The sequence below is a fragment of the Carcharhinus amblyrhynchos genome, chromosome 16, assembly GCF_965287045.1.
Source record: "Carcharhinus amblyrhynchos chromosome 16, sCarAmb.v2.hapA, whole genome shotgun sequence".
Taxonomy (NCBI): Eukaryota; Metazoa; Chordata; class Chondrichthyes; order Carcharhiniformes; family Carcharhinidae; genus Carcharhinus; species Carcharhinus amblyrhynchos.
In genome coordinates, this window is record NC_137339.1 from 44166689 (window position 1) to 44181383 (window position 14695).

At 39.6% G+C, this 14695-nt stretch overlaps 1 protein-coding gene across 1 annotated transcript in view; it reads right to left on the reverse strand.

Annotated features, from left to right (window-relative positions):
- LOC145353680 (protein-glutamine gamma-glutamyltransferase 2-like) overlaps positions 1-14493 on the reverse strand; it is a 55620-nt gene extending 41127 nt beyond the window's left edge. Inside the window, exons 1-2 of the mRNA XM_080204452.1 lie at positions 14439-14493; positions 13933-14112 (exon numbers count right to left, since the gene is read on the reverse strand). Coding sequence (XP_080060578.1) covers positions 13933-14112; positions 14439-14448 — 190 coding nt within the window. The 5' untranslated portion in view covers positions 14449-14493. The remainder of the gene's footprint in view (positions 1-13932; positions 14113-14438) is intronic.
- Positions 14494-14695: the final 202 nt, after the last annotated feature.

Sequence of the window (14695 nt, forward strand, 5' to 3'; positions counted from 1 at the left end):
TGAACTTCCCATGTTCTGGCGTGAGCTTTTCAATATTCTGATGTAGGTACTTAATTTTCTGGGGGGTTGTCCATGTTTTGGTGTAGGTTTTGATCTGGACTCAGAATGGATGAACAGCAATCAAATTTTGCCTCCACAGATGAAGCATTGGCACAATGCCAAATCATGACAAAAATTAGATTTAATGTTGATTCAAGTTTCATATCTGTTTGTTTAAAATGTCTGCTTGAGTCATTCTGATGCAGCAGACCTCAAACACTGACTGCAGACATTGAAGGTTAATGTTTACAGTGGAACCTGGGCCAATTTGTTGATGTCAGGGATAAATATAGGCATTTATACTCGGGAGAAAAAATGGAAAAAAAATGAGGAAAGAGTGACCTGGGCGGACTTGGAAAAGTTGCATATAGAAATGAATAATCAAAATATGCACCAAATGTAGCAGCATCATGGTGAGGCAAGCATAGACACTGGTGATGATTTAAAAAAAACCAAAGGATTGGGGAAGTTAATACATATGCAGAGTAAAGTCCTTGGAAAAGGGAGGTTAGGCGTGTGTGTGTGGAAGTGCATGTCATCATTGACCTGAAACATTAACTCTGTTCCTCTCCACATATGCTGACCGACTGAAAATTTCTAACATTTTCTATTGGAGTTTCAGCATCTGCAACATTTGTTTTTTCTGTTCGTGTTTAATTCACTGCCACTTCTCTTCCACATAATTCCACCTTGAGAAAGTTCTGCTTCTCTCTGAGACAGGATTTATGTTTTGTCTCTTTTATCTTGTTCACCTTTCCATTTCTTTCCTTTCACTTGATCTCTCACAACTCATTTCACAGTCACACCTCCTTCTTCAGAAATTATCTCCAGTTCCAAATTACTCCACTTGGATCCCAGTGAAATTCCACCCTTGGGGTTGTAACTCCACCAAGGTTTACTGGTATTTCCTGACATTCAAAGTTCCTTGAATGTCTTTTCTTGTTACTTCCTGAGGTCCACATTCAGTAATATGTGCCATCACTTGAACATACTCTACCTGCCTTTTCAGCAGCACTGACTCACTCTATCACAAAATTATTCCTGGTCTGCAGTTTCACTCAACTTCATCTTATTCAAGGCTTTAACAAAACTTTGTCTTCCTTTCTTATGTGAAGGATTGCAGGTTTGAACAATTGATGGGTAGAGGCATCTCTTCTTTCACGAATAGTTGTGATTTAATATCATTAACCTCCTTCACTCTACACAAATGCTACCTAAATGCTGAGTTCCAATTCTCTTCCTGCACCTAGTGGTGCACTAAGGCATACTTTTGTCTGTTTTCATAGCTGGCAATTCCTGGAACAAGTTCCTCATCTATTGCAACTTGCTGAGTATTTCCAGTACTTTCAGTTTTCATTCTGAAATTGAAGAGCTGATCTATAAATGTTTAGGAACATTGACAATTCAGCCCCTTAAGCCTATTCTGTCACTGAATTGAGTCACGGCTGATCTGTGTCTCAGTCCTATTTACATGCTTTTACTTCTGGTCCCTTCCCACTGAAATAAATCTGAAAATCTCAATCTTGAATTTCAAATCGCCCGCCATCACCCCTTGACATTCAGTGACATTACCATCACTGAATCCCCCATTATATGTGCATCCTGGGGTTGCCATTTACCAGATACTAAACTGGACTAGGCATATAATAAAAGAGCATGTCAGAAGCCAGGAATCTTGTAGTGTGTAGCTCATCTCCTGACACTCCAAAGCCTATAAATCATTTTCTGCATGACACAAGTTAGTAATGTGATGGAATTATCTATGATTGCCTTGATGAGTCCAGCTCCAACAACACTCAAGAAGCTCAATATCAAACAGGACTAAGTAACTCTTGATTCGGTGCAGAGGGACCTCGGGGTCCTTGTGCATGAGTCGCAAAAACCCAGCTTGCAGGTGCAGCAGGTGGTCAGGAAGGCGAATGGGATGCTGGCCTTCATAGCGAGGGGGATTGAATATAAAAGTAGGGAGGTCTTGCTGCAGCTGTATAGGGCATTGGTGAGGCCGCAGCTGGAGTACTGTGTGCAGTTTTGGGCGCCGCACCTGCGCAAGGATATTTTGGCCCTGGAGGGAGTGCAGAGGAGGTTTACTAGGCTGATACCGGAGTTGAGGGGATTGAGCTATGAGGAGAGGCTGAATAAACTAGGCTTGTACTCGTTAGAGTTTAGAAGAATGAGGGGAGATCTCATTGAGACGTATAAGATGATGAATGGGATGGATAGGATAGAGGTGGAGAGACTCTTCCCGCTCAAAAAAGACAGTAGGACTAGGGGGCACAGCCTCAAGATAAAGGGGAGGCGGTTTAGAACGGAGTTGAGGAGGAACTTCTTCACTCAAAGGGTGGTGAATCTCTGGAATTCTCTGCCCGTTGAAGTGGTGGAGGCTGCCTCGCTAAATATTTTTAAGAAGCGGGTTGATGGGTTCTTGATAAGAGAGGGGATTAAGGGTTATGGGGAGAGGGCGGGAAAGTGGAACTGAGCTACAACAGATCAGCCATGATCTTATTGAATGGCGGGGGAGGCTCGAAGGGCTAGATGGCCTACTCCTGCTCCTATTTCTTATGTTCTTATGTTCTAACTCTTGATTGAGGATCCAGGAACATTCACCCCCTCCACCGCTCTCGCACAGTGGCAGCCACATGTACCATCCACTAGACACAAGAGCTCACCAGGCTCCATAGGCAGTGCCTTCCAGACAACTACCATCTAGAAAGACAAGTGCAGGAGACATATGGGGACATTCTCCAAGTCACTCACCATTTGACTTGAAAATATATTGTCATTCCTTCACTGTCGCTGGATCAAAATCCTGGAACTCCCTCCCTAACAGTACTGTGGTTGGACCCATGTCACATGGACTGTAGCAGTTCACCTCACCTTCTTAAGGGAAATTAGGGATGGGCAACAAATGCTACCCTAATCAATGACATCCACATCTCAAGAATGAATATAAGAAAATCCACAACCTCTGGGGATAGGAATTTTAAATTTCCCCTGTTCTCCGGTCAAAATTGTTTCTGGATTTACTGCTGAATTGGTTGAACAATGATTGGACTTTATTTTTCTCTTTTATTTTATTTCTTTGTACAGTAAATCTGAATAAAATGCCCAATTTGTAAACTAGGCTGGGCTTGCAAACTTTTCAGTGTGAAAGTAGGACTCAGTTAAACTACCATGATAGTTCATGACAATCTGAGTTTCTGAATTAAATGTCTTGTAATATAAATGGACTTATAAATTAATATTTTAATCAGCTGGAGAATGCAGGAACAGAAGGAAATGGGTGTACATATGCATGAGGCATTGAAGATCGCAGAGCAGGGTTAAGAGGGTGATTAATAAAGCATATTGTATCACTGACTTTAATAAGGTTATAGGGTACAAGAAAACAGTGATTCAACCTCAACTGGATGACTGAGTTGCATCCAGTTCTGAGCGCCACACTTTAGGACAGATGTGAAGACATTGTGGAGACATTACAAAAAAGAAGCTTGAGTATTTTCTCAGGTCTCAGGAATGAGGAATTTCAGTTATGTAGACAAATTGGAGAAGTTGGGTCTGTTTTCCTTGGTGGAGAGAAGATTTAGAGGACATTTCATAAACGTATTCAAAGTCATGACAGGTCCGGATGGAGTAGATCAAAAGAAATAGTTTCCACTGGTGAAAGGACTGAGAATGCCAGGGCAGAGATTTAAAGTAATTGGCAAAGGAAGTAATGGAGATATTAAAAGAAAAGATATTAGTCACTAGCAGGCGGTTAAGATCTGCAATGCACTGCCTGACACTGTGGTGGAAGCAGGTTCAATCAAGATATTCACTAAGGAATTGATTATTATCTCAAAAGGAACAATGTGCAAAATTACAGGGAGAAGCCAGAGGAGTGGCACTGGGTGCATTGCTCATTCAAAGAGCCAGCACAAACGTAATAGGCCAAACGGCCTCCTTCTGTGCAGAAGAATTCAGTAATTCGGTGAACAATAACATTTTGCTTTTTGTGTTATTTAAATTGCTTAATCAAAATATTGAATAATTTCCATAAACAAAGCAACACTGAATGATCATGTACAGATCTGTTGACAAACCCATTGTCTAAGTCAATGTCAAATTGCTGCATCACATCAACATTTTCCTCTCAGACAGGGTTGTCTCTCTGGACTAGGGACAGTGAATGGTCAATGAATTGAGATCTGGTGATCTGTAGCTACAATGCCAGTATCTGATATGCAATCTGTGGCATCATCAATGATATGAGTCTTCTTAAGGGTTTGGATTTACTAATATGGTGAGTTTACCTTTTTGCTGCTGATGTTTTCAAACATACTGACACCAGTATGTTACAAGAGTTGGTTTCGAGATGTGTTGTGCAGTTAGCCCACTGTCTAATCCAAGTGCTGAGAAACATGAGAGTCTGAATATTGTTTGCATTATAAGTGTATAGTACTTTTAGTACATATTGGTCTGTCTATTTTAATGGAGATATTGGGCACATGAAACACTGGGTGAACTTTGATCTGGCAATCTTGGATTCTCTGTTATATACACATTATCGAGATTTGCTTTTGACTTGCGCATGATGTGTTGCTTATTTCATACTGCAGCCTAAAGTTCTAAATGGGCACCCAAGTAGAAACAAGTACTAGTGAGTGTTAGCAACATTTATTTAAATGTAATGGGCTTGTTTTCAAAGGAACAAACAACAAACTAGAAGATTAAAACCATATATTTAGTTAATGAGGACATTTCACTGCAGGGACTCCCACTAGGAATCGATTGACTGTTCTCTGTTTATGTAATATGTTCTGTTTACACCAGTGGCTGAGATGTGTCAGTTTAATGTCTCCGCTCAACCACAACTAAAATAATTTATTTTCAAACTGTTAAATCAGGAAGCATTTAACTTTTTTATGCTGTTAGTTACTTGACATATTTATGTTAATAATAAGCAAAAAATCTACAGCACGGAAACAGCCCATATTATCCAACTGGCTTTTACTTGTATCAATGCTCCACAGTAAAAAGTCTGACAACACCAGGTTTCAGTCCAACCGATTTATTTGATAGTAAATTCACTAGCTTTCGGGTTAGCCCCTTCGTCAGGTGAATGGAGAGTTCTGGCCTCAGACAGAGCATATAAAGTACAGACAGTTTACAGATTACTGATTGGAATGTGAATCTTTACACCTAACCTGCTGTTCAAGCCTTAAAGTGGCCGACAATGTGTGTGGAAGGAGCACTGATCATAGGTTAAAGAGATGTGTATTGTCTCCAGACAGTGATCAGTGCTCCTTCCACACACATTGTTAGCCACTTTAAGACTTGAACAGAAGGTTAGGTGTAAAGATTCACAGTCTAATCAGTAATCTGTACTGTCTGTGCTTTATATGCTCTGTCTGAGGCCAGAACTCTCCATTCACCTGACAAAGGGGCTAACCCGAAAGCTAGTGAATTTACTATCAAATAAACCGGTTGGACTGAAACCTGGTGTTGTCAGACTTTTTACTGTGTTTACCCCAGTCCAACGCCGGCATATCCACATCATCAATGCTCCACATCAGCCTTTTCTCATTCTATTTCATCAAACCTCATCTGCATATTCTTTCTATTCCTTCCTCCCTTAACTACTTATCTAAAGGCACTTATATTATTTGCCACTCCTCTGGTGGCATAGTGGTATTGTCATTGGACTAGTAATCCAGAAACCAAGGTTACGCTCTGGGGACCAGGGCTCGAATCCCACAAAGGCAGATGTTCAAATTTGAATTCATGAAAAAACAAAACTGGAATTCAAAGTCTAATAATGACCATGAAACCATTGTTGATTATTCCAAAAACCTATTTGGTTCACTAAAGTCCTTGAAAGGAGGAAATCTGCCATCCCTACCTGGTCCGGCCTACATGTGACTCTAGATCCACAGCAATGCGGTTGACAATTAGGAATGGGCAAATAAATGCAGGCCCAGCTAATGACACCCACATCCCATGAGTGAATAAAAAAGACCTCCATATTCTAACTTTATTTTGGGTAAAAAGGATCCTGCTAAACTATTTTATTCATTGGATTTATTAGTTGACTTCATAGTCAATAGCCTTAGATTCCTCCATGAACAGAAATGTCCTTTCAACAGCTATCCAAATGAATTCTGTCTCCAACGAGCTATTATCTAATATAAAAATGGCCAAACATCAAAAAGACCACTATGACCTGATGGGAAATATGACTAACTTCTGAAAATAAGGTTTTTAAGCTCCTGGCTGAGTATGTGGATTTCTCTGTTTACTTGTGACAAAGGCTTTGGTTTACGATGGGTGATAAAGTGAGCAGGATACAGTATGGTGATTGTTTTCAAGGAGGAAGCTGTACCAACACATTCACGATAATAAAGTCATCCTAATTGATCAAATGGACAGAAATCAAATACAAAGTGAGCCAGAAGTCCAATTTTAAATGTTACATGGGCTTAGGACTCTGCCGTAAGGTCAGGCAGCTGCAATAAACCAATCTGGGTGATATGTCTACAGTCAGTGCAAAATTGCATGTCTTTGAGCCAAGGAAAAAATTATGGAACTCTTGAAGAGGAGAAGAAAGAACCACATAACAGTAGAAAGGAACTTCAAGCTTTAAGCTCTGATCCCTCTCCATGTCTGTCCAGCATGAATGGCTAAAAAACACCCCTGCAGATCCATTGGCTAAATATAAATAATTAAAATCTATGCTTGTATTCTTTTTATAGTAGATTTATAGGGGAATAGAAGTATTAATTTGTGATATAGCATAAAAGAGTCAGTCTTGTAGCTGTCATAAATATTTCACAATTTTGTTGCATTTTCCTGATGAAGACATGATTTGCTTGAAAAGATTTGTTCCATTATTTAACTGGAGCAAAGGTTTTGGTTAACAATTCCTTCATACACCTGATAGATCGCCCCTGAGTCTTGTTTCAGAAGAGTCCAAGCCTGTTGAATCAGAGAGTTATAACCCTTCAGTTTTAGTTTTGTTCTTGTAAATCTTTTTCATTGTTTTCTAATACCTCTTGGCTATAAATTTCTAACAGTCATAATAAAAAGAAATTGAGTATTAGGACAAATGTTTTAATCATTCATCAGCAGGTTGAGATAGTTTTGTATGAGATCACCATACATGTCAAATTCTACCAAAAGCAGTGAAACATTTAAGATTCACTTCAACTCAGTGTAAATAATATTATAAATCAAATATGTTTCATAAATTGAGCACTTCACAATGATTATAAGATGAAAGGCATTCTATTCATGATTGTGTTTGCTATTTGGATGATTTAAGCTGATTTATACTTTAAATTGATGATTTTTCACTGAACTTGAGGGGACAAGATTGCGTGAATTAACGTACAACTGAAATGACTCATTTCTAGGATTAACTAGGCGAATGCACTATTGTTGATTCCGTCATCTTGTGCTGACTATTGAATTCAATGATTCTCAGCACTCCATTTCACACATTCTTTGAAAAATTACCACAAAATTGAGAGAAGAACCTGAAGCTGAATCCTGCTTTTTATTGCTTTTAAAAGGCACACTGGGAACACTCTCAATGAGGGTGCAGGTAAAACAAATGAAAACTAACAAATGCCACAAATTGGAAATAGAAACAGAGAATGTTGGAACAATGCAGTAAACTAGTCAGCATCTGTACCCAAATAAAACAGACTAACACTAAGTGTAAATTTTACTCACATTAGTAACTGTAAAATAAGAGAAGAAAAAGGAAGAAGTGGCAGATTTATGAATGACATTTTCCTTTGATTTCATACACGTAATTTTTATGTGACTTTTTACAGTAAATGTATCTTGCCTTTCGTTATTTTCGCACCATTTTGTTCTTTGAGTTGCTTTAACTGTTTCTTTAGGTGATGATCATTACAGATCATCCTTTAGTTTTCAACTTTTCACAAAAAAAGATACAAATTCTCTTGTGGCAGTCAGCAATATTCTTCAGACTTCCACAATTTAGTGACTCTTTTGAGATATTGATGTGAGATTTCTTTGCCAGAACTGATTCTGGCAACAGCAAGGGTTCATAGTGTGTGAAGAACCAAGCTTAAACTCGATTGTAAAGTGCAGCCGAAACTTTGCAATGGCAAATAACCTGGATAGTGGAGGAATCACACTTTAATGAGGTGTGAACAGCTGCTGCAACTGCCCAAAATAGCAGATGCACACTTTAGCATCATCTGTCCAATACAGGAAGAGATTTGCAAAACTGGTTCCAGGGTAGTGGGATTATAGTTATGTGATGTACCAGAAAATGGAATTGATCTCCTTTGAGAAGAGAAGACAAAGAAGAAGTTTGATAGAAGTACACAGTAAAGTTTAGAGAGAGTAAAAAAAGATAAATTGTCTCCAATGGTCGAAGGGACAATAACTACAAGTTACAGATCGTTAGGCAAAAAAAGCAGGAGCGACTGGAGGAATAAATAGTTGGCACAATGACTGATTTGGATTTGGAATACACTTTCTGCTGGAGTTCAATAGTAACTTTCAAAAGAGAAGTGATTAGATTTTCAATGGAGAAATAAATTGCTGGGATATGGGGAAAAAAAGCAAGGGAGCGGATTATCATATCAAGAGGCACATTTCTCTTACATTTTTCAGTTCTGCCAAATGTTTATCTCCAAAATGTCACCTTGACCTTTCTACTTGCATGCACTAAAAGGATCTGCTGTGCATTTACTCCATTTTCTGAGGAATGCAACTATTTACAATCTTGATTCTTTTTTTCTACTCTGAAGCTTCAAATGTTTCCTAAATACAGAATTGGCAATGCACATTAGAAAGAATTAACCACTGAGGATAAATTGAATCAACAGCTTTAAACACTTCACCTATTTTTAGATCATTTATTTTGAACTTCATCGACATTTTAAGATGGATATGCTACAGTAGATCTTGACTTTGTGTGCTGTTTGCCTATATTCCACTGACGTTAATAGAAATTTTAAAAAATCATGTGAGAGGTGAGACAGTCTGTTGATTTGTTCTGACATGTTTTACGCTATTGTAAAATATCGAAATCTACTCCTTTGTCACATATTCAATTTTTATTGCTGGAGAGATATCAACAATGAGCCAAGTCTGGAATATTACCAACATGACTCAGGTGAATCTGAAATATTGCCCCCAAACTATTGTGTTTGTAGATTGCTGCTACTTGTTGAGTATTAAGCTTAATCTATCTTGCTTTTAAGAAACGTACCAATTCTGCCCTGCAGCAGTGCCAAGGTGGAGCTGGCATGAAACATGCATTTTAGACATTGTCACAATATTTGGATATACCAGAGCAGTTTGCAACTAATCTACCGTTTTAAGGTACAGTGATGGACATTCTGCCCAGTAATTTTGTAACAGTGTTAATATTGTTAATATCTGTTCTAATATTAGGCTTTGCCTGTCCTTGTCCGACTTCAAAGCACTATCCTTACAGAACCATTAGTTAACATGTAATCTGTAAATCTTTGGGATGAAAATGAATAGAAGATTAATTCCAATTTATTTTAAATGAGGAATTATTAGTACAAAAGCCATTTGCAACACAAATTTTCAATTGTATAACTTCCCCTCTAAGTATAGTGTTATTGTAAACATGTTAAAATGATGATGCAAAATAATAAGATGGACTGACACTGGAATGGCAAAAGAGTAAATTTCAACACACAATGTATCATTTTCATTTAATTTACTGAAAGGACAGAATTTTCCCCACAGGCTTTGGGACCCCATTGTCAAGACAAATCAAAGATCTCTTGCCCACATTTGCATGGAGGGAGATTGGCCAAACTCCTGATTAGACTCTTCCATTCTTGCCATCCTATTAAGGAGAGTTGGGTGGCTCCCTATGAGGGAACTCAATGGACTCTCAAATGGGGGTTTTGGAAGCATAAATCTAAATAAAAATTTTAGAGGGGCCACACCAGCAGGCCCCTCGGAGCAAAAGAAAACCATCTGGCAGAAGCATCTGGGTCTCAGGTGGTTGCCTCTTTAGGGCATGGAGTTTCTTGTCCCCAATAATCCCCCAGCTTGCCACAGAAATGCCACCTTCATGAAGCTGGCCATCTTTGCACATGGCTGGGGTACTGTTCCACCACTGGTAAAAGGCCAGAGCCACAAAATTTCCCCAGTTGTGGTCTGCAGTGTATGAATTGGTTGTCTTGCTCTCTGCAGTGAGCAGGCAAACTGGTTCTCATGTCACCCAAGGAAACATGCCCAGTGGTGCAAATGCATCGGGCAGCTGTGGCAATGTGGCTCCCCAGCTTCCCCCTCCTTCAAGCCCAACATCACAGGATCACAAAAATTCAGCCCAAAATTTTAAAACTAGGTATGATAGTACAAATAAAAGCTTGCATGTATTTACCTAAAATTCCTCTATATGCTTCCCATTAAGATGGCTAACAAAGGAATTACAGACAATGTGCTTATATATTTGTTCCTAATATCACACTGTGATTTAAGCTCAATGCTCTTGTGTTTTCTATTTCTAATTTAGTTCTGAACATATTTTGTACTGACAAGGTGGGTTTCCCATTGAAAAATTGTCAGAACTAACAATGGCCTTACATATATTTGGCTTCACCCCAACCGCAGCCAGTCCCAAGCAAGGTCTGAAATTTTCCAATGGGCAACCAGCAAGTTTTCCGAGTTAATTTTCAACCTTTGACAGAAGAGTTCTGAACACATTTTTCTTTGCTCATGATAACTGAATTCTTTTTAGCCCCACTAGGAAGTATGGTTAAAAATAAAATCAAAACTGACTATGCAGAACACAATCACTGCATTCCTCACATTGAAAGGACAACATGTCCAGACAAGCTAAGTTAATTAAAACAACAGACAGGATTAACAGCACAGAAATCATTTGGGCGCTTTCTGTAGAATTTGACATGAAACATTGATTTTTGACTTGTGCTTTGTATTTCAGTCTTTATAATGGAAAAAAATTGCATTTGATGCAGGCATTAAAATTGCATCTCATCTATACCACTTTTCATATGACTACTTCAACAGGCATTGAGGGGCTTGGCGCCTAGATTGTTTTGATAGCATAACAAACGTTTGTGTAAATAAAAGGGAAGAGAATGGGACCAAAAAGTTCCAACAGGCTACTTGATTATATGCAAGACTGCATGGCAGATGAACAGACATTCTTCACAAATGTTTGGGACACTCTGTAGGAACGATGAAAGGTTTGGGCAGAATTATGCTGCGTAGGCACACTTTTTACTCCAGGTTAGACTGGAGGAACCGAAGAAGCTGAGAGAACACTCAACATCGGCAAGGCAGAAAATGGGTGTTACTGAACACCTGGGAAGGTTCACAAGGTCTTCATTCCATAAAGAGGAAAATTATGTGGAAGGTATAATTGACAACTTTGAATATTGCTCATTTTACAAGCTTTTGAGAAAAACACTTGCTGGTTTTGTGACCCACTTTGTCATGCAAAAAAAAATCTCTCTGCCTTGTCCTCTGCCTCCTGCTGAATTGCAAATTACATGGATTCACATTGCATGGGCTAAACCATTGCTCTGACACTTGCTTCTCCAGTTGGTCAGGATAAGACACCCAATTTCCTATTAGTACAGGAATTTACTGGTGCTCACAAGGGTAACAAAACAACTAATTGTTTGTTTGATTGTTTGAACTGTCTTACCCTTCTGGTCAATCTTTCCAATTATCTCAAACCATATCTGAAACCAGCTGCCTCACAATAATCGACAGGGACCATATATTTTGGTTTCTCAGTTACTGTAAGGGATTAAGTGTCTATGATTTTCTCTCATAATCTAAAACTCTAACTATAGGTCTAGGAGCTTATACTCAGCACAATGTTCAAGTCTAAGTGAAAAATGCAGCTTTAGAGTAACTGCTGGGAGAAGGGAATACGTGTATGCCCCTTATTCATTTCTTTGGACATGAGGTATAATCCTCTCTGTCCAAGTCTTGGAATCATTCTTGATGTCCTCTCAAACTACTTAGACAAACTTGCTCCATTAGTCTTTAGCACTCTGCTCCACTCCATTCTGGCACTGAAGTTATATAATCATGCAAGCTACTTCACATTGATACAAATATGCCAATATTATTCAGCACAGAGAAGCAATGAATTCACAGCATTCATCTCCATTTCCCTATGTTCTGTCTATTACCCAATTGCTCGGCAGTTCTAGTGGATGCACATCCTCAATTTTCCTGTGGAATTTTAATGCATTCAGAATCCTTGAACTTATTTAGGACAGGTTGGAAGTGCATAGGCATTGGAAGGCACAATCTCAATCTCCACCTATTGTAAACACCCTTTCAATATGAACACTGGCAATTTTGTTCAAAATGGCATAATAATCAGTATAAGCTAATTCTGGCAAGAGATTTTTACTTTGTGCTGAGTTTTCAGTAAACCCAAACCTTTCCCTTAGCAATAACTTTATAATTTCATTGCAAGCAACATGTTTCCTCAACTGTGCCAGCAATGAGCTTTGACTAATAGGAGCACGGATTTGAGCTAGGGTTGGAATAATGTAGCCTGGATTCTCTACCCTGCCATGTTGAGCAAGTGGGGGGAACTATGCTCTGTGCACATGAGAACTTTGTATTTACCTTTCCCTCAGAACCCTTCTAAAGTACAACCAGGTGAGCAGAATGGAAGGAATTTGGTATGTAGAAATTGCTTTGATAGGATAGAGTACAAATGCTCATATCAGATGTCTCTCTGCTATTTTATCAGATGATTTAACAAATTTGAATTTGAAACAATTATAACTCTTCTAACCCTACACTGGCAGTAGAGTAATAAACTACATTAACCTATCATTCAAATGAGAAAGGGTAGCACACTGGCACACTGGTTAGCACTGCTGCCTCACAGTGCCAGGTACATGGGTTTGATTCCCGGCTCATCATTGTCTGCACGGAGTTTGCATGTTCTCCCCATGTCTGCGTGGGTTTCCTCCACAGTCCAAAGATGTGCGGGTTAGGTCGTTTGACCATGATAAATTATCATTAGCATCAGGGTGATTAGCAGGATAAATATATGGGGTTACATGGATGGGGCCTGGATGGGATAATTGACAGTGCAGACTTAATGGGCTGAATGACCTCCTTCTGCACTGTAGGGATCCTATGATTCTATGAGACCAAAACCTTGTCTACTCTCTCGATTGTACACAAAGCCTCCATGGGCACCATCTTGGAGAAGAGCAGGAGAGCTCTCCCTAAGCAAAATATTGCAGATGCTGAAAATCTGAAATAAATACAGAAAATACTGAGTAAACTCAGCAGGTCTAACGGCATCAGTGACCAGAGACAGAGTTCTTCTGGCTCTTCATGCCAGCAGGATCTTCTGGTCCCACCGATATCACTCCCTGCTGCAGATTTCCTGGCAATGAGGGATGGAATCAATGAAAAATATCAATGATAGTGGTGGGACCTGAAGATCCCACCACCAGCTAATGGCGTGCCACCTCCTTCCACTGAGAAACACACCACAGGAGGCCTGAGAATCTTTTCAGATATAAATTCTACCCAACAGTAGTTTGTCCAGCATTTTCTGCTTTTATTATTATTATAGGAGAATTCTCCCAGTGAACTGACCCATATCCCTCAATCAACTGATAGGGCTGATCAGATCATACTTTCGCATGTGCTGTGTTTTGGAGCTTGCTGTGCGCAAATTTGGCTGCCAAATTCCCTTTCTTGACAACACTTTCAAGCATTTGGTTTGGCTTTAAAGCGTTCGTGATACCCGGGGGGGGAGAATTCCTTTTAATTTCCATGATATCTGAACAAAGGGGGTCACAAAACACGAGACCAATGCTTCTTGTCGCCTTCACCTCTCTCACACACACACACACACACACAGGACTCCCTTACCTGTTTCCACAATAACGGAGATCTGATCCTGGTCGGGTTGGTAGCTCCTGCCGGACAGACTCACGGTGATGGTGAAGGGAGCCCCCCGTCTCACGATGAGTCGGCTGAAACCGAAATCGGCTGTCCTGTGGTCTCTGTGGTTGACCTCACACTGAAAATCCGTACGAGCCACTGCCAAAGCTGAAGAAGCAAAAGGAAACGGTTACAATAACGGGGAATCCGCAAACCTGATATGATTATCCCTAACTTTAGTGTTAACAAAATCGCTCGTATCAATCATTCCACCTTCTTCAATTTCTGAAGAGTAACAATTTCTAGTAGCCTAATATGTAATGTAACAGACCGTTTTAAAACATCAAACTCTCAACAGATTTTTTTTCTCAACGGTAAGATTTTAAGTTGTAATATCTTCCCCACACGCTTGTTTTCACTGCAACAACTTCATTCATTCATTCATTCATTCACTCCAACAGGTTTCTTTTTCTCTGCTCCTGAAGCTCTCTGACCTTGTGCCATGTTCTCTTTCCCCTGAAAAGTTGTCTGCTCTTCTCACACCCCTCTATTCCAACTCTGCATATCCACTGATCACTTGGCAAACTTTTATACTCGCGCCAAACGCGTCACGCCAAAGCTCCACGCAAATCTACGCAGAACAAAGCCCCAGAGTGTGACATCCGATATATGCAAATTGGAGGGTGGCAGAAGCTGTACATCAGGGCTTTTCTTTAAAAGAAAACACAGCAGAGCTCCCTCTGTGGGCACA